At 57.6% G+C, this 22,420-nt stretch overlaps 1 protein-coding gene across 1 annotated transcript; it reads left to right on the plus strand.

Annotated features, from left to right (window-relative positions):
- Positions 1 to 13,168: 13,168 nt before the first annotated feature.
- Positions 13,169 to 18,298, plus strand: SHISA7 (shisa family member 7). The gene is made up of 5 exons (XM_067532739.1): positions 13,169 to 13,512; positions 14,109 to 14,263; positions 16,633 to 16,698; positions 16,964 to 17,113; positions 17,715 to 18,298. Exons 1-5 carry the CDS (start codon positions 13,169 to 13,171, stop codon positions 18,296 to 18,298), a joined length of 1,299 nt encoding a protein of 432 aa, XP_067388840.1.
- The last annotated feature ends 4,122 nt before the right edge of the window (positions 18,299 to 22,420 follow it).

The following is a 22,420-nucleotide window of genomic DNA, read 5'->3' on the forward strand; positions in this document are numbered from 1 at the left end:
CCTGGCACTACCGTCCGTCCCCCAGCGGGGGCTGTCACCACCGGGTGAGCCAGCAGCACATCCTGTCTCCGGCGTGCGGGTATTGCCAGATGCCTGGCACTGGTGCCAGCTGGGAGCATGAGCAACCCACGGGGGCCGGTGCCAAGCCTGGACTGGGTAGAGAAGAGAGGACAGAGCAGCTGGTGAGGAGGGGCAGGGAGGCGCAGTATAGTTGGCATCAGTCATTCCAGGGGTCCGGCCTGGGGGAGTCGGGTGCAGTCAGAGCCTTGTCGGGGTGGGGAAGGGGCCACAGTTGTGGCAGTGGGTAGAAGTGGCCTGGCTGGAGCTGATATTCAGACCCTGCCTTTCCTGCACCCCTACACCCCCCGTTCTGGTTCCCCTCCCCCTCACCAGCTTGCCCTCAAATCTTTCTCCTCAGCCCCTCTGGCTACAGCATCTCCTGGCCCCCGGGGATACGAACCCGGGCCTTCCGGCACTGGAAACAGCTACCTTACCCACATGAGGGAAAGGAGCGACTCCGTGAGCTGGGTGGCAGTAGTAGGTTGTTATCCTCGGAGGAGGACGAATGCCTGGGCAACATAGCAGCCAGCTGGGGGTCCCCTTTCAGGTCCTTTCTCAGGTTTCTGTCGTGTTTCTTTCACTGTCAAAATCGTGCAGCAAATGCGCCCTCCTCTGGGGTGTGCCTAAGATAGTTGTTCCCAAACTTTTGGGGTCATACCCCCCCATTACCTGGTCCTGGAGCCAGGGCCAAGAGCAGGGCCAAAGCTGCGCTGGGAGCCGGGGCCTGGGATGGGGTTGGGGTGAGGCTTGGAGCTGCAGGGCCTGAAGCTTCGTGAATGAGGCCTGGGACTGGGAGTTGGGGCTAGCCAGGAGTGGGGCCCGGGCCCAGGCACAGGATGTGGCCAGGAGTGAGTCGTGGGGCCCTGGTGCCGCGGCTAGGCACTGAGGCTGGACTGGAGCGGAGATGGGAGCAGAGCCAGGCTGGGTGGCGCTTCCTCTCTGCCCCCATGGGAGCTGACCCAGGCCCAGCCACACACCCCTGAAGGTTCCTCCGGGTCCCCCTAGTGGGGTGTGTCCCACAGTTTGGGGACCTCTGGCCTAAGAGGTCTGGTTCTTCTTGGGCTACAGGCAGTGTGGGCTAGTGGGTAAAGCCCTGGATTCTGTTCCCACCTCTCTTGCTGGGTGACCTCAGGCAAATCGTTGCTGTTTGCTGTGCCTCAGTTTCTCCTTTTACCTATTGTGTGTTCTGGTCGTTCCTAGAGGTTCCAGCATGGTCCCGTCGGGCCGGGTGCTGCCTGGACACAGAGTGACTGAGATCAGCGCCCCATCGCACCAGGCACTGCCCAGAGACAGAGATTTTTGTTCCCATTGTACTGATGGGGAAGGCGAGGTGCAGAGAGAGATGGTGACGCTTGCACACAGCTGTCTGTGGCAGAGGGCGCGGGCGCCGTCCCAGTGCACAGCGATTCAGAGACCCGAAGGGAGCCCTGTGATCATCCAGCCCGACCCCCTGGATCACCCAGCCCAGCACCAGCCCCAAATAAATCCCAGAGCAGAACATTTAGAAAACCAGCCCATCTTGATTTAAAAATCGCTGGTGACGGAGAATCTATCATGACCCTTGGGAAATTGCCCCCCTGGTTAATTGCTCTCACCATGCAAAATTTGCGCCTGATTTCAAGTCTGAATTTGTCGAGGTTCAACTGCAACTGCTAGATGAAGGGCCGCTTATTAAATATTTGTTCCCCATGAAGCCTGGGATCGAGGCATCCCTTAACCCTCTCTTTGTTCAGCTAAAGAGATTGAGCTCCTGGAGTCTGTCACTCCAAGGTTTTCCCATCCTTTAATCATTCTCGGGGCTCTCCAACTGGTCAGTGTCTTTCTTGAACTGTGGACACCAGACCTGGATGCACTCCGGCCAAATCCAGAGGTCAAATCACCTCTCTGCCCCTTTCGTGATGCCCCTGTTTACACATCCCAGGATGACATTAGCCCTTTGGCACCAGTGTCAGTGTCACAGGGGGAGCTCTTGTTCAGCTGGTCGGCCACCGCGACGCCCAAATCTTTTCAGGGTCGCTGCTGCCCAGAAGAGAGTCTCACAGCCATTGTCCTTTGCTGCTAGATGGCCACGTTGACATTTAGCCGTCTTAAAAAGCATGTTGCGTGCGCCCAGTTTGCCAAACGATCCCGGTCGCTTTGTGTCACTGACCCGTCCTCTTCATTAGTGACTTCCCCAATCACTGGGCAAAACTCATCAGCGGCGCTTTTACGTTTTCTCCCAGGTCGTTGATAAAAATGTCAAATAGGGGAGGGCCAAGGGCCGGGCCCTGCAGGACCCCACGGACAACAGACCTGCTCCCTGACGATTCCCTGTTCACGGGTCCATTCTGAGATCTATCAGTTAGCCAGTTTTTAATCCAGTTTAAGGGCCGTGGTCGTTTTCTACTGGGCTAGTTTTTCTTCATCGAAATGGCATGTGGCGCCTAGTCAAATGCTGTACAGCCACACGCATACCTTCATACGGCTGCACGCATACCTTCATCGGCCAAACTTGGCATCTCACTAAACTAGCTAGCGAGTGAGTTTGATACACTCTCCCAAGTTCCTGCCCAGCTGCACGCCCGTCCTGCCTTTCCATGGTGCCACCCAGACACAGCTCGGGGATCCGGCCCCTTCTCTACACTCCAAGTCACTGGCGTTAGCCCAGCTCCTTCATTAATCATGGGCCCGGGATTAATGATTACTTTGTAAGGGGGGGTAATTAATTTATGGGGATGGGGCTACCGAGACACCCAAGGAGTTACAGGCTCATGGCTGGCTTGCTTTCTCTTCAGCCCCATTTTCTTTCATTCTTTCGTCTCTGTCAATCTATTGAACCCACATAGTTTCCCTCTCTCTGCCCCCCCCTCCTGTCCAGATAACCCCCCACCCCGTTAGGCTAACCAGCCACACATTCCACCAGCCCCCCACCCCACCCCCCAAACCCTCCCTGCCAACCCAACACCACAAAAAGGAGGGAGACTGACAGCTCGCCCCGGCCAATCGGGTGCTCCTGCATCCCGCTCCTCAGCCAATCAGAAGCTGGGAGTTAACCCTTTTTGTTAATGAAAGCTTCCCCGCTCCCTGGGGAGGGGAGAGCGGAGGGCAGATTCGGGGAGGAGGGGGAATTTCCAGGGGTCGGGAGAAAAGCGGAGGGGGGGGGGCTGTAATTATCCATCCATTGGGCGGACTCCACCAATGGAAGCCCTCTCCCCCCTCCCATCCCAACGCTGGCCAGCCAATGGCTTCGCTCCAGCAGAATGTCTAATTCACCCGCTGGCTTTCCCTCCCCATGAAAGAATTTGGGTTTTTTAATAGAAAGTGCTGAAATATTTTTTTGGGGGGTAGGAAAAAAGAGGGGTGGGAGGGGTCGGGCGCTGGCATCTTTCCAAGCCGGGGCTAGAAGAGGGGGGCCTCCGGGCAGCGACTCTTTCATTCCCCCCCCCCCCCCACCCACTCCCCTTTTTAAAAAAAATCTTTTTGCATCCGCGCCTGCGATTTTTTTCAAGCCGAAGTAAAGGCATTTGGTCTTTTTGTAAACGGGATCTTTTTTCTACCGGCGGATCGAGGTAAGAGCGAGCCCCCCCCCCCCCTTGAACCCCGAGCCGACACCCGGTTCCCACCTGCACCGAGCGTTACGGCGTGGCCCCGATTCTGGATGGGGGGTGACGGGCTCAAGCGCCGCATGGATGGGGGCATTCATGGGCCCGAGCCGGGGCAGAAAGGGCACGGCGAGGGGTGCTGACTGTGGGGGGCGCATGGGGGGCAGTGCTTGATTTGTGCCAGGGCTGAGCCCCGGGCATTGCCGCACTTGGCAGCTTCTAGCCCTGGCACCTCTGGGCTTGTCGCATCAGTTATGAAAGTGAAAAAATTGCTCGAGCCGCGGCACAACAGCTGAGGCTCCCCGAGGGTTTCGTTCTTGGGTACCGCTATGTGCCGAGAGCCAGCCCCCCCTCCCTGGTCCTGGGGGGGGGGGGGCACACTGGGTGCCATACTAGATAATGTGTGTTTGTGTGAGTGTGTCACTGCTTGCTGGCTTTTGTGTGTGCATCATCGATTGTGCTGATCGTGTGAGAGTTGGTGTGTGTGTGTGTGTGTGTGTGAAACGAGGGTTGTGCTGAATGTCTGTGAGAGAGTCGGCCTGTGTGTCAAGGGTTGTGTTGTGCATGTGTATGATTTGTGTGTGTCAAGGGTTGTGCTGATTGTGGGAGTGTTGGTGTGTGGGTGTTGAGGGTTGTGTTGATTTTGTGTGCATATGTGTTTGTGCTGATTGTGTATATGAGAGTTGGGTGTTGTGTTGAGTGTGTGTGTTTGTGTGAGTTTTGGTGTGTCAAAGTTTTTGTTGGTTTATGTGTGTGTGTGTCAAGGTTTCTGCTGAATGTATGTGTGAGGTGCGGTATGTGTCAAAGGTTCTGTTAATTTTGTGTGTGTGTGTGTGTGTGTGTGTGTGTGAAATGGGGTGTGCGTCAAGATTTGTGCTGAATCTGTGTGAGAGAATTCAGTTGTGTTTGTGCTGATTTTGTGTGTGTGTGTGTCAAGATTTATGCTGGTTGTGTGCATGAGTTGGGTTTGTGTCGAGGGATGGGTTGATTCTGTGTGTGTGAGTTGTGTGTCAAGACTTGTGCTGAGTGTGTGTGTGTGTAAGAGAGAGGATTTGATTGTGTGTCAATCTTTTTGTTGATTGTGTGTGTGAGTTGGAGGCATGTATCAAGGTTTGTGTTAACTGTGTTTGTGTATACTGCGCTTGGTTTCTTTATGCTGGTATAAAGATTTGTGTTGATTGTGTGTCAAGGTTTGTGGTGGTGTGTATGTGCTGCTGCTGTTCATTTATGTGTGCCTGACTTGATGGCTGTGTATGTGTGATGTTTTGTGATGACAACTTGGGCGTGTGTCATGGCGGGTGTCAATGTGTGCACGCTGGTTTGTGTGTAAGAGATGGGTTTGTGTCAGTGTGTGAGACGCAGTGTCTGTGCTTTATGTGGGTGTTGGGTTTTATGTGTGACTTCCGCTCTGTGTGTGTGTGTGTGTGTGTGTGTGTGTGAGACAATTTGTGTGTATGTTGCTGAAGTGTTTGTGTGTGTGTGTTGTGGTTATTTTAATACAAATCCCAAGCACCAGTTTGTATCTAGCTTTTCTCTTCATAATTCTTGGCTTAAAACCTCCAGCAAATACACCGTGTAAGATCTATTGGCATTTTATCACATCACATCACATCACACACACACACACACACACACACACCATCTAATGCTCTCTCTCTCTCACATGCTCTGAGTCAAACTGATGCAAGATGACTTCTTTGGTATTTTCCCGGCTGGAGCATATGAAGCTGATGAGCCATTAAAAAAAAAAAAACCCTCATTGCTGCATCTTCCGGGCTTTTGACATGTTTATTCCTCTTTGAGGAAACAGGTGCCGTGTGTACGTGCCTAGAAACGTGCACCGGTGGCCGTGCGTGCGCCCGTGTATGTGTGTTGTGTATCAACGACTGGTCACAGGGAGTGACTCATCGATGAGCTGTAGTTTGCCGATAATCAATGAATTGATAACCAATCATTTCACGGGCTTTATAGGCCTGGTCCGAGGGCGCTGCTTAGTTCGATAAATCCGCTGGGATTGGATTTACCGATCACCAATTAGCAAAGCACCAACCGTCGGGGAAAACGTTTCCCATCGTTCTCCGACAGCCTGTGTCCCGGCTTCTTCCTGCAACCTTAGGGGAACTACACCCTCATTCCTCGCTAGTATTGTCTTTCTTTTGGTGCCCCCGTCTTCTGATCTGCCGTTGATTTCGACGGTCCCCGTTCCTTTGTAGCCTCCACACCTCACCGTTTAATCCCCTTTTCCGGGGGACTGTTCCCCGTTATACCTGTGCAGTGAATATGACGCTGCCATCCGTTGCGGCCATGTCGAAATCTGCACAGGGCTCGAGGAAATGCCACTCCTTAAAGTTAGCTTAACTGCAAAGGATCCTGGGACTCCTTCTTGTCGGTTCTTTTTTTTGGCCTGTTTCAGGTGGCGCCAGCTACCGTCTTGTTAGGGCGAGCTGCTCTCCCGGGAACACGCTCTGGGTGGCTTATCACACACACACACGCCGCTGACAGCTTCCAGAAAAGTTACCTTAAGCCGTCCGCCGTCACTTTAGCTAGTAGCAACCCGATCAGCGCGTACGGGCCAGCGTGTGTTCCTGGAGGGACTAGCGTGCGAAACACGTGTGTAGGTCGCCGGTTTTTAACATAAAAGCAACTCACACCGCTTGCGACATGGACGAAGCCGGGCGGGGGATCTCTGTCCGAGAAGGGACAAAGAAAGAATATCTCCGTCTCCAGCACGTAACAGCTGGTTTAGGGGATTTTTTGCCCTTTTCGTGCTGCTAAGATGTACAGGGTGGGGAACCAGAGGCTAAGAGATAAAGGGCTGAGGTGTCCATCCGAAGGAGGGACACACTCATCCCGCTTCCCCTGTGCTCTCACGGTCAATTGCCATGTCATTGTCGGAGACTGGGACTGGTGTGCACGCCAGAGTGGCTGTGTGCGTGTGTCAGGGATTGTGTCTGCATGTCTGTCTGTCAGTGATTATGCACAGCTCGGCTGAGTGTGTGTCCATGATTGTGCGTGCGTGTGCCCGGCTGAGTGTGCCTGCCTTGCACCGTGTCCAGTGGGCTGTGCGTGATGAAGAGTGACTGAGTGTGCGTGTGAACGGTTGTACATGCGTGGGGGGGGCATGCGGGCTGTTTGGGCACACAAGGGTGATGGGGAAACGAATGTGTGTGCACGTGGTTGAGTGCCCAGAAACGAGTGTGCAGGCACGTGTGCGTGACTGGCCGTACATGCGTGTGTGAGTCGGGGCACGGGAGCGCTGAGGGGTGCGTGTGCACCTGTCGGGCACTGAAGTCAGCACCCTCCTGAAATGTTCCTTCCAGGGGCTAGTTCCACCACTGCTGTCAATGGGTTTGTGTCCCCGCCCCCCACGCGACCCCCAGAGCAGCTGCCTGGGGAACGGGCAGGCGGTTGGGCTGTGGATGGTGCATTTCGGGTGCAAGCCCCTGGGGGCTGGAATCTCTCCCTGTGTGGGGCATGGGCTAGACAGACAGACGGATGGAGCGGGGTGTATGGGGCTGGATAGACAGACAGACGGGTTTGGGGATGGATGGATGGATGGATGGGTGGACGTGTGGGAACGGACAGATAGACAGACATGCGTGGGGATGGATAGACAGATGTGTGGGGCCACCTGGCCAGAGAGGTTTGAGGGGATGGATGGACAGACAAACAGACAGGTGTGTGGGGCTGGATGGTTAGACAGACAGACGTGGGGATGGATGTGTAGACAAACAGATATGTGTGGGATAGACAGAAGGATGTGTGGGGAATGGATGGCTAGACAGACAGACAGACCTGTGGGGATAGATGTGCTTGGGGCGGGATGGACAGACAGGGTTGTGGGGACGGGCGGACAGACGGACAGATGGGTGCGGATGGACAGACAGACGGGTGAGGGCTCACTAGCTGGCTCTGATCCCTGCGTGCGGGGCCGATGGGCCTTGCCGTGGCCCCGCCGCCGCCCCCCAGGGCCCTGTGATGGAGCCATTCGCTCCAGTGGGGCGTCGGCCAGGCTGGAGAATGTGTCCCCCACTCCCTGAAGGGGGATGTTGGGCGGGGGGGGGGGGGGGGACGAGGTGGGGGATGGGGCTGCAGTTTCCATGGAGTTGTTGCCATGGAAACAGCACAGGCTGCCTGGATCCTTTGGGCTTGGGGAAGCTGTCGGATGAATGAGGAACCGTTGGGGGGGGGGAGAGGTTCATGGCAGGGCCCGATCCTGAGCGATCAGCTCCAGTCTGCAGGCCCCAGGGGGCACCCCCCACTGCTGGGTGCAGCGGGTGGGGGGGGTAATGGGGACAGACACAGGCCAAGGAACTCAGCTCAGGACTCCTGGGTTCTCTCCCCGGCCCCTCTTCACTGGGTTAGTCATGGGGTGATCAGAGCATCTAGGCTGGGGGGGGAACCTCCCCTAGCCCAGCCCCCTCTCCTCTGTCAGCCAGGAGCAAGGGATTGGGGATGATTGCTCTACCCAGGGGGATTCTGGGAACACCTGCCCCATAGCCCCACTGCCAGGAGCAGAGCATTGTGGGTAATTGCCCTGCCCAGGGGCATTCTGGGAACATCTGCCTCCATAGTTATGCTGCCAGGAGCAGAGGATTGTGGGTAATTGCCCTACCCAGGGGGATTCTGGGAACATCTGCCCCCATAGTTATGCTGCCCGGAGCAGAGGATTGTGGGTAATTGCCCTGCCCAGGGGCATTGTGGGGGCAACTATTCCTTAACAGCTCTACCAGGAGCAGGGGACTGTGGGTAATTGGTCAATGCAGGAGCATTCTGGGATATCTGCTTGCTTCGTGTCTTTGTCAGGACTGAGGAGCAATGGCTTGTGGGTAACTGGCCCACGCTGAGGCATTCTGGGAGCAACTCTCCCATGGTGGCCCTGCCGGGAGCAAAGGATTATGGGTGACTGGCCAATGGGTGGCCGCGCCGTGTGGGATAGCTGAGGCGCTAGGACCCCGCTCCCTGCAGGCCACTGGGTGCAATGGGGACGTGCAGGATCCTGGCGTCAAGGGGCCGGGGAGGGTGACAGGGCGGCTGCCAAGACTGTCTTCACACATCCGTCCGCAGGGCTGCGCTGGGCCGGGCAGGCCTGGGGGGCACCGGGCGCAGGGCGGACGGGAGAGGGAAGGAGAGAGAACCAGAGACTGGCACACAAAGAGAGGATGTCAGAGACAGATGGAGAGTGAATGACAGACAGCTGCTGCTGGGACACACAGGGACACAATGAACTACACACCCAGACACAATGAACAACGTACGCACACGCACACGGAGACACAATGCACTACACACACACAAGGACACACACAGGGACACAATGAACTACACACACATAGGGACACACATGGGGACACAATGAACTACACACACACAAGGACACACACAGGGACACAATGAACTACACACACATAGGGACACACATGGGGACACAATGAACTACACACACACAAGGAAACACACAGGGACACAATGAAGTACACTCCCAGACACAATGAACAATGTATGCACACACACATGGCAACACAATGCACTACACACACACACACACACACACAAGGACACACACAGGGACACAATGAACTACACACACATAGGGACACACACAGAGGGACACAAAGAACTGCACGCACACACACACAGGGACACAATGGACTACACACAAACGCGGGCACAAGCAGTGCTCCAGAAACACCATCGCACACACCAAAAGACTCCAACACCTGCAGATTCTCACCCAGAAAAGACACAAACGCCAAGGTTCAGAACACACTGTGACACACTTGTAAACACACAGCCTCACGCACACACTAACACATCACAGACACACATGCTGACACACACACACAAATACACTATAGCACACTCATGCAACCCTCCTGCCCAGCCTCAGAGCTTAGCCACACGTACTGTGGGCACTGACAGCCTGGTTAGAGGGACACAAACACACCTAGCGACCTGCTAATGGACTGCCACAGCCATACAAACATGAGAACACACAAACACTCTCCCTAATACCCTGCCATAGACTCACACATCCACTGGCAGGAGCGTTGAACTGATCCCAGGGTCGGCTCTTTTAGGATAGAAACGTTGGCAGACGCTTCCCCCCCAAACTTGCCTAGGCAAGGAACTGTACAGTAACAGGCCCACCTGTCGGAGCAGGACACCCCAACATTACCCGGGCGAGGAAGTGAGAGACGGATACAGGAGACTGGGCGTTTGCATGAATGTTCCTGGCAGCTATCTAACTGCGTCTTAGCCCCAGACCATCAGAGTCCTCTGCCATGCCAGGGACAGAGTAGGATGCTCGTCTGTCTTGCTACCACCAGCTCCCCAAGAAGGGGGGTTAGTCCGTCCAAGGAACGATCCCAAACAGCAGCATAATATTATATGATTGCTACGTTTTGTGGCAGCCGTGTTGTGGCAGCTTGTGGCAGCCGTGTTGGGCCCAGGGATGTTAGGGAGACGAGGCGGGTGAGATCTTTTATCTGTCAAGGAGAGAGACGTTTCGAGCTGCCCGGAGCTCTTCTCCAGCTCCGGGAAAGATCTAGCCGACCTGCGGACTGAAGCTTCCCGGGCCTCTCAGCTCATCTTCTGAAAGGGTCGTGCAGGTTTCCTTTGGGGTTGAGGACTTCGAGGTCGGCTCTAAAGCGATCGCGTTGGGAAAAGGCTTCGCCCAAAGGTGATGTGGTGTTTTTGTCTTTTATCGTTCATTGGAGAGCGTGGGGATGGTCCGGTTTCACCTGCATAGCTGTGATTGGGGCATTTGGTGAGATGGGTCCATGCATGAGGGACACCACGTGTTGTGATGGGCGTGTGTAGGCCTCGTGGATCTTAAAGGTGTGTTTTGGGGGGTCGCTGATCATTGTAGCTGTGGAGAGAGGGCTGCGGGTTTAGTTCTGGTCGGATCTGGTGCCCGTCTGAGTTGGTGTGTCCTGCTCTGTGGGGAGCTTGCTTCTGATTATCAGCTTGGAGACTCGGCGGGCTTTTGGAAGGCCAGAAAAGGGGGTTCAGGGAAGATTTCTCTCAGAATAGGGTTCCCATCAATTATGGGTTGCAGTTGTTTGATGGTACCCCGTCCGGGTTCCAGTGTGGGGTGGTCGGAGGAGGTTTTATTTCTGTATTAAAGCGGGTTCTCTTGGGGTATCTGGCTGGCCTTTTCCGTGACGTGATCGACTTCTCTGGTGGAGTGTCCTTGTTTGGTGATGGCGGTTTTGAGCGTGTTAAGGTGAATATCCTGGACTTTCTCCTCGGAGCATGTTCTGCGGTATTTGAACACCTGGCTGTCGAGACCAGATTTCGAGGTAGTTACGGGAGCTGTGACGGCAGCTGGGGTGATCCGTGGGTTTCCTGCCTATCCGTGGTTTTCAACCTTTTTTCATCTGCGGACCTCCTCCAAAATGTCAAAGGGAGGTGTGGACCCCGCTGGAAATCTGAGACGTGGTCTGCGGACCGCAGGGGTCTGCCGACCACCGGTTGAAAACCACTGTTGTACGTGGTTGTCTCTAGGGATCCATGGTTGAAGCTGATGGGGGGTGTTGATCTCGGTGCGGAATGTCCTAGAAAGAGTTTAATGGATGGGCCGGTGGTTGTCGAGGTTGTGGTGGAAACAGACGAGGGAGTTTGGGCCGTCTGGCTAGCTGGGTGAAACTTTAATCGACGTAACTCAGGTCTAACTCCGCTTTTGTGGTGCATTTGTCCAGAAATTCTTCCTCCAGGTGGCCCGTGAAGAGGTTGCCGTATCGGGGAGCCATCCTCGTAGCCGTGGTTTGGACCACGTGTTTGTTGTCGATTGCAAAACTGTAACAGTGAGCATGCAGCTGGTGACGCATTTGGGGCGGCTATCCGAGGGGTGATCTGCGGCAGGGCGGTGATGGCGAGGGCTGTTGGCATAGAAGGGGAGCAGCGGGGCAGCGAGGATGGTTGTGAACGCCGCGGAGTTGGTGGAGGAAAGCAGCGGTGTTCTGTTCTTTTGCGGGCAAAGATGGTTTCACGCTGTTCCCAAGGCAGTCACTCCATAGCAGAGCTCTCAAAGGGAACTTGCACAACGGGGCTTCCCCTTGAACGATCCCTTACAATATGTGCTCACTACCGATGCTACACGGTCAGCTCACCCTTGGATTTAGCTGGGACACGCCGCGTACCGTTCCCAGCCCCGCAGACGAGCCCTCTGGTGCTCAACAGCTGGTCTCTTTCCCCAACAGAAGTTGGTCAGATAACAAACGTTGCCTCACCCGCCGTCTCTCTGCCCCATTTTTGTGTGGTTTGCAGCGTCTGTGGCTTTACAAACGGTGCGCCTAAAATTGCCCGGCGCTTTGCTTTCCCCACGGCATGTCGTCCTCGTCAGGCAGGTTGGGGTTCCCGGCCAGAGGCTGATCACGCTCACCTTGATTCTGTTGTGCCTGATCCTGGGACTACACCCAACTCTTTAAATGAATAATTCATTGCAAGCCAATAATAATCGGTAACCACTACAGAATCGGACTCCAGGATGCAGGGGTGACTCAGATCTGGGGGTTCCCAGGGGCTGGAATATGGCAGAAGGGATGCAGAGATGTCTCAGTGCTGGGGCGTGATGGGGCCCTGATCTCGGTGATTTTGTGTCTGGGCAGCGCCCGGCGCGCCAGGGCCCTCATCTCGGTGACTGTGTCTGGGCAGCGCCCGGCACGACGGGGCCCTGATCCCGGCGACTCTGTGGCCATCACCCCGCTCCGCCCCCTGTGGGCCCTGGGGGGGGGCACAAAATTGCCACAGCTCATGACTCCCAGGGCTCAGGCTCTAGGGAAAACAGCCTACGTCACGAGAGCTGGGACGATGTCCAGGTAGCCGGGGTCATATTGTGATGGCTGCCGACCCGTTTCTCTCTCTCTCTGTCTCTGCAGATTTCTCTCTCGGATTCTTTTATACTGATTGATCCGTTTTTTATAACCTCAAGAAGGAACCAGCTAACGGGGCCGTGACCCCCCGTCCCATCCTGTCCCCCCACTCAGCGCCGTATCAAGGGACCCTTCTGCAGCCCCCCTCCACACCACCACCCAGTGCCATCTCCTGAGCCCCTCTGCTCCCCCTATCCAGGGCTGTCTCACCGGCCCCTCCGTAACCCCTATTTCTGCCCATCGGTGCCTTCCCCCGGTGCTCCTCTGCATCCCCCATACCCGGCGTGTCTCTGTGCCCCCCACTTCTTGGCCCCCCCCCCTCCCTCCCCATTTACTGCCATCTTCTGGGGCCCTTCATCCCCATCCACTCAGGGCTCCTCCGTGTCCCCCATTTGCCCCCCCCATCTCCCAAGGTTCCCCCCCCGCACCATGTACCACCTGCTGACCGTCCTCCTCTGCGCTGCCCTGGAGGCCCTGAGCTGCCGGCCAGCTCTGGCGGTCCTCCAGGCCCCGCGTCCTGCCGACCACAGCCGGGCGCTGCCCAATCTGCTGGCGCACCTCAAGCGGCTGGCGGGAGTCAACGGCACCGGGACGGGGGGCGGAGGTGGGGGGGCCCGAGCGGCCGAGACCTGCCAGGGCTACTACGACGTCATGGGCCAGTACGATGCGGCCTTCAACTGCACCACGGGCGGCTACCGCTTCTGCTGCGGCACATGCCACTACCGCTTCTGCTGCGAGCACCGGGCCATGCGGCTGGAGCAGGGCCGCTGCACCAACGTGGAGACCCCCTTTTGGGCCCACACCCAGGCTAGCAGCACGGCCGGGCCTGGGGGCCGAGGCCCGGGGGGCTCCGAATCCGACCGCCAGCAGAGCAACAGCACCGTCTACGTGGTCTGCGGCGTCATCAGCTTTACCCTGGCCGTGGGCCTGGGCATCAAGGTGGCCTTCGGCAAAGCGTCCCGCCGGCCCCAGGGGCGGGAGATCAACGTGCCCAGGTGAGGGGCAGGGAGGGGGCGCAGCCGGGGAGAGGGGAGAGTCGGGGGCCATAGGAAGAGGTGAAAGCCAGGGGGAGGGGGGCTGCAGCTGGGAGGAGAGGTGGGGGGAGTTGGGGACCATGGGGAGGCAGGAGGGGAGGGGTCACGAGAGGAAATCGGACAGTGGGGCTGGGGAAGTGGATTGGGGGAGGGGGCTGGGCTGGGTGTGGGGCATGGCAGTGGGGAGAGGGGAAGGGAACAGGGGTAGAACGGGGAGACTGTGTGTGGAGGCCTAGTAGGGACGCTGGGTGGGGCAGACCGGGGCAGCCCCAGGATGTGTCTGAGCCCAGAGACCCCTAGTGGGGACGCCGGGCGGCGCAGGCCGGGGCAGCCCCAGGTCTGAGCCCAGAGACCCCTAGTGGGGACGCCGGGCGGCGCAGGCCGGGGCAGCCCCAGGTCTGAGTCCAGAGACCCCTAGTGAGGACGCCGGGCGGCACAGGCCGGGGCAGCCCCAGGGGGTGAGCGCAGCTGGACGCTGGGGCTGGGGAGGGGAATCAGTCCTGGCTCCAGGGCCGTGTTACTGGTGGGTGTCTAATGGGTGCTGCCCCCCATCCCAGGGCTCTGGTCGACATCCTCAGGCACCAGGCCGGGACCAGCTCGCGCTCCGAGCGCAGCAACAGCACCACCCTCAACTCGGGCTCCCAGGACAACGGCCCGGCCCGGCCCCCGAAGAACCTCTACAGCACCGTCAAGCCCTGCAAAAGCAACCACGGTGAGGCGCAGCGGCACTAGGGGGCGCTGGGCTGCAAGGGGCGGGGGGGGGGGGCAGCAGCGGGCGTTGGACTGCAGGGAGCAGGGCAGGGGCCCAAAAGGGGGCGCTGGGCTGTGAGGGGAGCCAGCAGAGGGCACTGAGCTGCAGGGGGGATGTGCCAGGTGCTCGGGCATCTTTGGGGAGGGCCCTGGCACCCACCGAGCCTGGTGCACCCTCAGGGTTGGTCAGCCCATGTTTTCCCTCCTCCGGGGGCCCCGTGGGGTGTTGGAGTGGACAGAGCTGAGACTGCACAAACTCATGTCAGACCTGGGGCCATTAAACAGGCCTGGGGATGGCCAGAAGGGAGCCAGCGCCCCCTAGAGGGGAGAGGCCCCATGCCCCATTCCCAGCCCCCCCCCCAGCCAGGCAAATATTTCCAAAATGCTGTAATTTCGAGAAAACGGTTTTTGGTCTCAAGCATAGGGCATAATGGGAGATCGCCCGTTTGCCATGGCAACCAGAGCTTGCTGTCATGGGGTGTCTGTGTTGGCTGAGCATTCACGGTGGGGCTGGCGGTGGGGCAGCTGAATCATTACCTTCCCCCCCATCAAAAATCCTCCTTGAGGCATGTTCAGGTGAAGGGGGATGATGGGGTCTTGGGAGAGAGGATCTAAAACAGGGGATGGGGGAGCAGAGAAACTGGGGACGGGGCCCAGCAGCTGGGGGAGGGCGGTGGCCAGGGGAGCATTAACTAGAGGGGGGTCAGGGAGGGCTGTCAGATTAACTCCAGCCTGCTGCTCTACGATGCCTCCTGCTGGGTGCAGGATCCCCCTTCACTGCTGCACCCCAGAGGTGGCTGCATTTGAGAGGCAACGTAGCCCTTGTTTTGCTCGGCCTGCTCGGTGCTTGCCAGGAGTCCGCGTATCTCCGTCCAGAGGGGCGTGGAGACACATCCCAGGCGTGAGCTGAGCCACTCGGGAAGCCAGAAATTGTATGAACACCTGTCTGCCTGTGGTACGTCTCTAGTGCCCATCACTGTAGCGTCTGGGCCCTTCCCGTCTTATCCTGACACACTCCAGGGAGGCAGGGCTATCCGCCCCATTGTGCAGTTGGGGAAACTGAGGCACAGAGCAATTAAGTAACCTGTGCGGGTCACCCCGGGAGGCAGGGCTATTCTCCCCACTGTGCACAAGGGGACACCCCAAGACCTAGGCTGGAGCTCTAACCCCTGGGCCACCCTCCCTCTGCCCGGGGCAGGTCCCTGCAACCGAGAATTCAGAGGCTGCAGCTCCGTGGTGCACCCTGGGAGCTGGGCTGATTGAGGCGGGCCCAGGGTGACACCCAGTGGCTATTTGGGGAATGGCGGGTTTGTTTATTACACCACATTCCACAGAGCAGGACAGAAAGTCTTGTCTGTGTGTCCTCCTCGCCCACATCCCCCTCACCCCCCGACTCCCGCCACCCCTCCCTCCCCTGCACCCCCACATCCCCACTCCCCAATATCTGCCACTCCTCCCTCCCCTGCACCCCCACGTCCCCTTCGCCCCCAGTCCTTCCACCCAGCTATCCCCCTGCTCTCCCCACGTCGGTCCATCCCTTGCATCTCCCTCCATGTCTCCACCCCACCATGCACCTACTGCGCCTGCCTGGCCACCCACAGCCCTGTGGGGCCTCCCTCCCCCGCCCCCAGGGTACGGGGGCACCCAGCACCGTGCCCCTGCTCCGAAGGGAGCCCAGCGCCTCGCGGCCTGGCCCCGTCACATGGCCGAGGGGCCACAGGGCACCTGTGCATCCATTTCTCATCCTCAGGACAGCTCAGAGCTGACCAACCTGGTACAATACCTTTAAGGGTCTGATTTTTTTGCCCCCAGACACAAAATGCCTCCTGAAACACCAGCTGGCTCAGAGGTGTCGGACCTCTCACATCACCTTTAAGGGACTGATTTTTTGTCCCCAGACAGAATCTAGGTGAACCCAGGGATGTCTGACCAAGCATATCACCTTTAAGGGGCTACATTTTTTGTCCCCAGACAGAAAATAACTCCAGGACAGGTGAACCAAGAGGTGGCTGATCCTGCACATCACCTTTAAGGGGCTAACTTTTTGTCCCCAGACAAAAAATAACTCCAGGTGGACCCAGAGGTGTCTCACCATGCACATTACCTTTAAGAAGCTTTTTTTTTTGGTCTCCAGACAGAAAATAACTCCAGGTGGACCCAGGGGTGTCTGAGCATGCACATCACCTTTAAGGGGCTAACTTTTTGTCCCCAGACAGAAAATGACTCCAGGTGGACCCAGGGGTGTCTGACCTCACAATGCCTTTAAGGGCCTGGGGGTGGGTTTCTGGGGGTGGTTGCCCCCCGGACTCATACCCCTGCTTTGCCTTGCAGACAACCCGCACCACAACTACGTCCACCTCAACGTGAGCACGCCGAAGCACCACGCCGCCACGCTGGGTAGGTGAAGGGCAGGGTGGGGCCCTCTCCCGCTGCCCCCCATCTCTGTCAGCCCAGGGGGAAGGGTGACCTGGGGCCCCTTTTCTCTCTCAAGCTCCCCCCAGGAAATCAGGGCCCTGGGGCTGGGGAGGGTGCATAAAATGACTTAGGGATTTAATCTCTATTTTTGCCCCTCCCCCAACCCCCTTTTCCCCCTCCCCCGACCCCCTCCCTCTACCTGTTCCCCCCCACCCTCCCACTCTTTCTGCCCCCTCCCGCCCCACAGACTGGCGAGTGCATCACACCCCGACGTCGGCCCTGAAGTACAACTCGCTCACCTGCTCCCGCTCCTTCCACAACCTCTCACACCTGCCCCCGTCCTACGAGTCGGCCGTCAAGTCGGAGCTCAGCCGCTACTCCTCGCTCAAGAGGCTGGGTGAGCCAGGGGCCCTGCCACTGGGGGGCGCTCACAGCCCGACCCCACCGCCACCAGCGACTCGCCTGGGGGTCAGAACTGGCCTAGGGGGTGCCGGCCCTGATCCAAACCCAGGGCGAGGGACTGGCTGGCTCCGGGGGGCAGGGAATGGGGCCCAGGGCCTCTTCCCTTTAGGGGACGCCAGCTCCCATCCAGCCCCAGGATGGGGGACTGGCTGGCTCTGGGGGGTGGGGAATAGGGCCCGAGGCCTCTCCCCTTTAGGGGGCGCCGGCTGTTCCCAGGAATGTTTGTCGGCCTGCATGTGAAATAAATTCACCTGCAGTCTCAGTCGCCCTGTCTGGCCTTGGAGCCTGTGAACATGCAAATGAGAGTTTGTCACATTGTTCGTTAACTCCTGTCCCCTCCACCCCGGCACCTCTGTCTGTCTCGGCATGTCCCCGGCTCTGGGCACCCCCCTGCTTCTTCCATTTCTTTCTCTCCCCTCCCCGTCTGCTGCCCCTTCTCCCCTCCTCTGACTTTGTCCCCCATCCTCCTTTCCCCCTCTGCCTCCCACTCTGCCCCTTCCCTCCCCTCTGTGCCCCCCACCCCGTTGCCCCCCCAGCGGAGAAGGACATGGACGAGCTGTACCTGAAACGGCGGCACCTGGCGGAGCTGACGCGGGGCACCCTGCCCCTGCACGCCATGAAGATGAACTACGACCACTACAGCGAGACGGGCCAGCACCCCCGGCGGGTGATGTCCCAGGAGCACATCCTCACGGACGGCTACCGCGCCTCCCCCTACGACTGCGCCGGCCCGCGGGAGCGGGTGGTCTCCCACGAGCGGCTGCTGTCCCGCGAGGCCCTGCACTCCCGGGAGCCCCTGCTCTCGCCCGAGCGCCTGCACCAGGGCACGGGCCCCTTCCAGGAGATGCGGCTGGGCCACCAGAAGGCCCTTTCCCAGACCAACATCTGCGCCAGCGGCACCCCGCTGCTCGAGCGCCATCAGGGGCTCAAGATGAACTCCCACCCCCCTTCTGCCAACTCCTCCCAGGCCGGCTGGGAGGTGGGCAGCAACCACACGGCCAACCGGCGCCAGGGCTTCACCGCTCGCCGTCAGAGCACTATCGAGCAGCTGCAGTTCATCCCCGGGCACCACCCCAGCCAGCACCTCCGCACCGGGAGCAAGAACGAGGTCACCGTGTGAGGGCCCAGCCCGCCCAGCCCAGCCCAGCTCAGCTCAGGTGGACTCGACTTTCCAAGGCCATAGCTCTCTTTGTCCTCCTCTGCGTCTTCCCCCATCCTTCACGTCTTCTTTCCCGGATCCTGGCGGCCGACACAGCCAAGGTGACTTCAAGGCCTTTGTCGGTCTTTGATGGCATCCGCCTTTGATGACCTCAGCACCACGGGCCCTGTTAACTTGTGGTGATGTCAGGGTTGCGTTGAACCCATCCACGCTGGATGGTATCGGCACCTTGGGCCCTGTCGATGTTGGGTGATGTCAAGTTTCCCTTGTCTCCGTCCACGTTAGATGATGTCCACTATTGGTGACATCAGTGCTGTGGGCCCTCTCGACTTCCGATGATGTCTAGATTGCCTTGGGCCCATCCATGGTGGGTGACATCAGTGCTGCGGGCCCAGTCAACTTTTGATGATGTCACACTTGCGTTAAACCCATCCATGTTGGATGACAGCAGCACGTTGGTTCCAGTCGATGTTGGATGATGTCAAGATTGCCTCGTCTCCGTCCATGTCAGATGATGTCAGTGCTCTGGCCTCTGTTGACGTTTGATGATGTCAAGATTTCATCGAACCTCTCCATGATTGATGACATCAGTGCTGCGGGCCCTCTTGACTTTTGATGATGTCAGGATTGCCTTGGGCCCATCCATGTTGCATGATATCAGCACCATGGGCCCTGTCAACATTTTATGTCAAAGTTGTGTTGGGCCCATCCCCGTTGGATGACATCAGCACCACGGGCCTTGCGGACATTTGATAATGCCAAGACTGTGTTGGACCCATCCAAGTTGGATGAGATCAGCGCCTGGGGTCCTGTTGATCTTGGATGATGTCAAGGTTGCTTTGGACCCATCCACGTTTGATGAGGTCAAAGAGCATTTGGCTCGTCCGTGTTGGATGCCATCAGCACTGTGAGCTCTGTTGGTGGTTGATGATGCCAAGACAGTCAGGCCTGTCCATATCGGATTACATCAGTGCTGTGGTTTTGTCAATGTTTGATGACATCAGGACCATCTGTCCTGTTGACTTTTGATGATGATGTCCACCTTTGAAGACACCTGCACTGTGGCCCTTGTCTGTGTTTGATGATGTCAGTACCACCAAGCCTGTCAACTTCTGATGATGTAAACACTGTGGGTCAACATTTGATGATGCCAAGAGGGCTCTCAACCTCTGGCGTCAATACCATCTACATCTGATGACATCAACACTGTGGACCTTGTCAGTGATTGATGACACAAGTGCTGCGGGCCTTGTTGACGTCATATGATATCATGGCCATCTCCATTTGATGGTAACAACACTCTGGACCCGGTCGACTGTGGATGACACCAGCGTCCGGGCATCAGCCTGTTGGTTTTGACATCAGCCTGGTGGCTCCATCCCTGATTGACAATGCACGTTCATTGGGCGTTGTCACCGTTGGATGATGTCACAGTGGTCTGCCCTGTCAGCATTGGAGGAGATCAAGTGTGGCCAGGTCCTCACAACACTTGATGATGTCAGCGCTGGCAGCCGCATCAACGTACGATGATGTCAAGGCTGTTGGGCCCATCAACTTTGGATGATGCCAGCACTGTGGACTTCGTCAGCGATCGATAATGTAGGATCTTCAGGGTCTGTGGACCTTCAATGTCAGCACCGTTGATGTTTGATGATGTCAGCTCTATGGACCTGGTTCATGTTTGATGACATCAGCGCTATGGGCTTTGTCTACCTTTGATGATGTCACTAATGTGGGCCCAGTCCACTTTTTGATGATGTCACCGCTGTGGACCCAATCTCCTTTTTATGACATCACAGCGATGGAACTGGGCCACTTTTTGATACCATCACTGCCAGGGCGCGGCCCACCTTTTGAGACTCAGGGCCGCCCCGTGAGGTCACAGCTGCCGGCCCCGTCGCTGTCCGGTCGATGAGGTCACAGCTGGCGCTGCTGACGCCACGGTGCCTTCCGATGACATCACCGCTCCCCTCCAGCAGGCCGGACGTCCCCTGGCACCGGGGTGGGAGCAAGCGGGCGGCCCCAGCACAGATGGCGCGCAGTCCCCCCACCCCGCATCTCACGGCTGGGGCTGGGAGCTCATCTTCAGGCTGAGTTTGGCCAACACGTGGGCTGCGGTATGGCCAAGCCCTCCACTTCCATCCCACCTCACCGCCCTGCTGCCCCCCATGTACATATCTTTATATAGCGCTCTCTGGTTTCTCTCTTCCAGTGCTTTGGATTTCCATCCCACTCCATTGCCACAGGGCGGGCGGGGCACCAGCCCCCACCTCTCTAGCACACGTGAATGTAGTTTGAACAGCCTCAGCTCTTTCGAACCCCGCCCCCCTCCTCCTAAGATCGCGGGTCACCCCCGTGCTGGAGGGACCGGGTTTTCTTATCATGTCTTTTTCTTTATTTGCCTTCTGGTTCTTCACGGGCCGCTTTCCAGGCCCCGGGATCTTAGATCTCATTACCCAGTAGAGTTCAGACGGGTCTCAGCCTCAATCCTTGTCATCCTTTCCTCTCCCTCTGCTCTTTAGACCCCGCCCATCCGATGACAAAACATGCTCCCTTTCTGCTCTGAAAGGGATGCTGTCGAGACCATTAGTGATTGTTTGCACCGCGGTGTGCCTAGGGGGGCCTGGCCGGGCGCTGCACAGACACAGAAGCGCTGAGGTGGGGGTCCCGCCGCGCCAGGCGCTGCCCAGACACAAAGTCACTGGGACCAGGGCCCCACTGCGCCAGGCGCTGCACAGATGCACTCTGTCTGTGTCTTCCCCCACAGAGTTCCCAAGCTAAATAAACATATTAAAATCAACCGGAACCCAGGCTAAACCGCAGGGTTCTCTTCCCCTCGTGGCTACACCACGGACTGTGGTTTCTGAGCCACATACAGTCTTAGTCCGGGCACTACGCAGTCCCCTTCTTCCCCAAGGTGCTAGGAACTCCTGAGGCCCTTGGAATGGCGTCTGGTTTAGAACAGCTGGCCTCCATTTTTCTAAAGGGACTGCTGAGAAGGTAAAGAAAACCCCTCAATTCGCCTTGGCTCCTGACAGCAGGGCTCTGGGTGGTGATAGTTTAAATGCCAATAAAAGGAGATTCTTTATTGCGATGCGCTTAGCCTGCGGAACTCCCTGCCACTGGATGCCGTGGTGGCCAAAAGCTTAGGCGCCTACAAAGGATTGGCTTTGCTAGGGGCAGACATGACTCCCAGTAATCCAGCTGGGCCCTCGGTCACAAACCTCTTGAGCCGGGGTTATAAATCAAGATCTGAACCCTGGGTGGGTTATTCCATATTTGCCCACCTGGGGATGTCCTGCCCCTTCCTCTGAAGCAAGTCTGTAGTGGCCGCTGGTGGAGATGCGATGTCAGGCTAGATGGGCCTGTCTATCACTCCGATCTTGTCAGTTCTTAGGCTCCTGTGATTTTGGGGTGGGGGAGTGGTTCAGTTTTTAGGGGGTCCGTCTCAAACACCTGGTTGTCAGACAGGCAGGCACTCAGTGCTGCCACATAATTAGGAACGCCTTGTTGGCATCCAGAAATCACCGGAACAGAGGAAATTGACTGGAGCAAATGAATGGGCCCATCTAACCTAGTCTCTGACTGTAACCGACATCTGGGGCTTTAGAGGAAGGTTGCTAGAGCAGAGGGAGAGGAGCCAGGACTCTTGGGTCCTATCCCTAGCTCCAGGTGGGGATATGGTCTAGTGGTTAGAGCGCTGGGAGCTAGGGCTCCTGGGTTCTAGCCCTGGGCCTGGGAGGAGAGCGGGTTTAGTGATTACAGTAGAGGAAGGGATCAGGCTGTCAGGATTCTTGCGTTTCACTCCCCTTGTAGCAGGTTTGACATCCCTTCCTGCATTGGTGCTGGCAGTAATTATGATTCCCTCCAGATGTCCCAGTTCTCCATAGATTTGGGAGCAGTGGGCTCATCTAGTCAGGCCCCCTGCGTAATGCAGGCTGGATCTGCCCAACCCCTTTTTGAACCTCCCTGAATTCTTGGCCTCAACTACTTCCTGTGGCAGTGAGTTCCCCAGGCTCATTCCACGTCATGTGGAAAACAGCATTGCCTTTAACGGGTCCCTTGTCCCTCCAGCCAATCTCT

Source organism: Emydura macquarii, unplaced genomic scaffold, assembly GCF_026122565.2.
Source record: "Emydura macquarii macquarii isolate MOO-44397 ecotype Brisbane River unplaced genomic scaffold, CSIRO-AGI_Emac_v2 contig_3296, whole genome shotgun sequence".
Classification (NCBI taxonomy): Eukaryota; Metazoa; Chordata; order Testudines; family Chelidae; genus Emydura; species Emydura macquarii.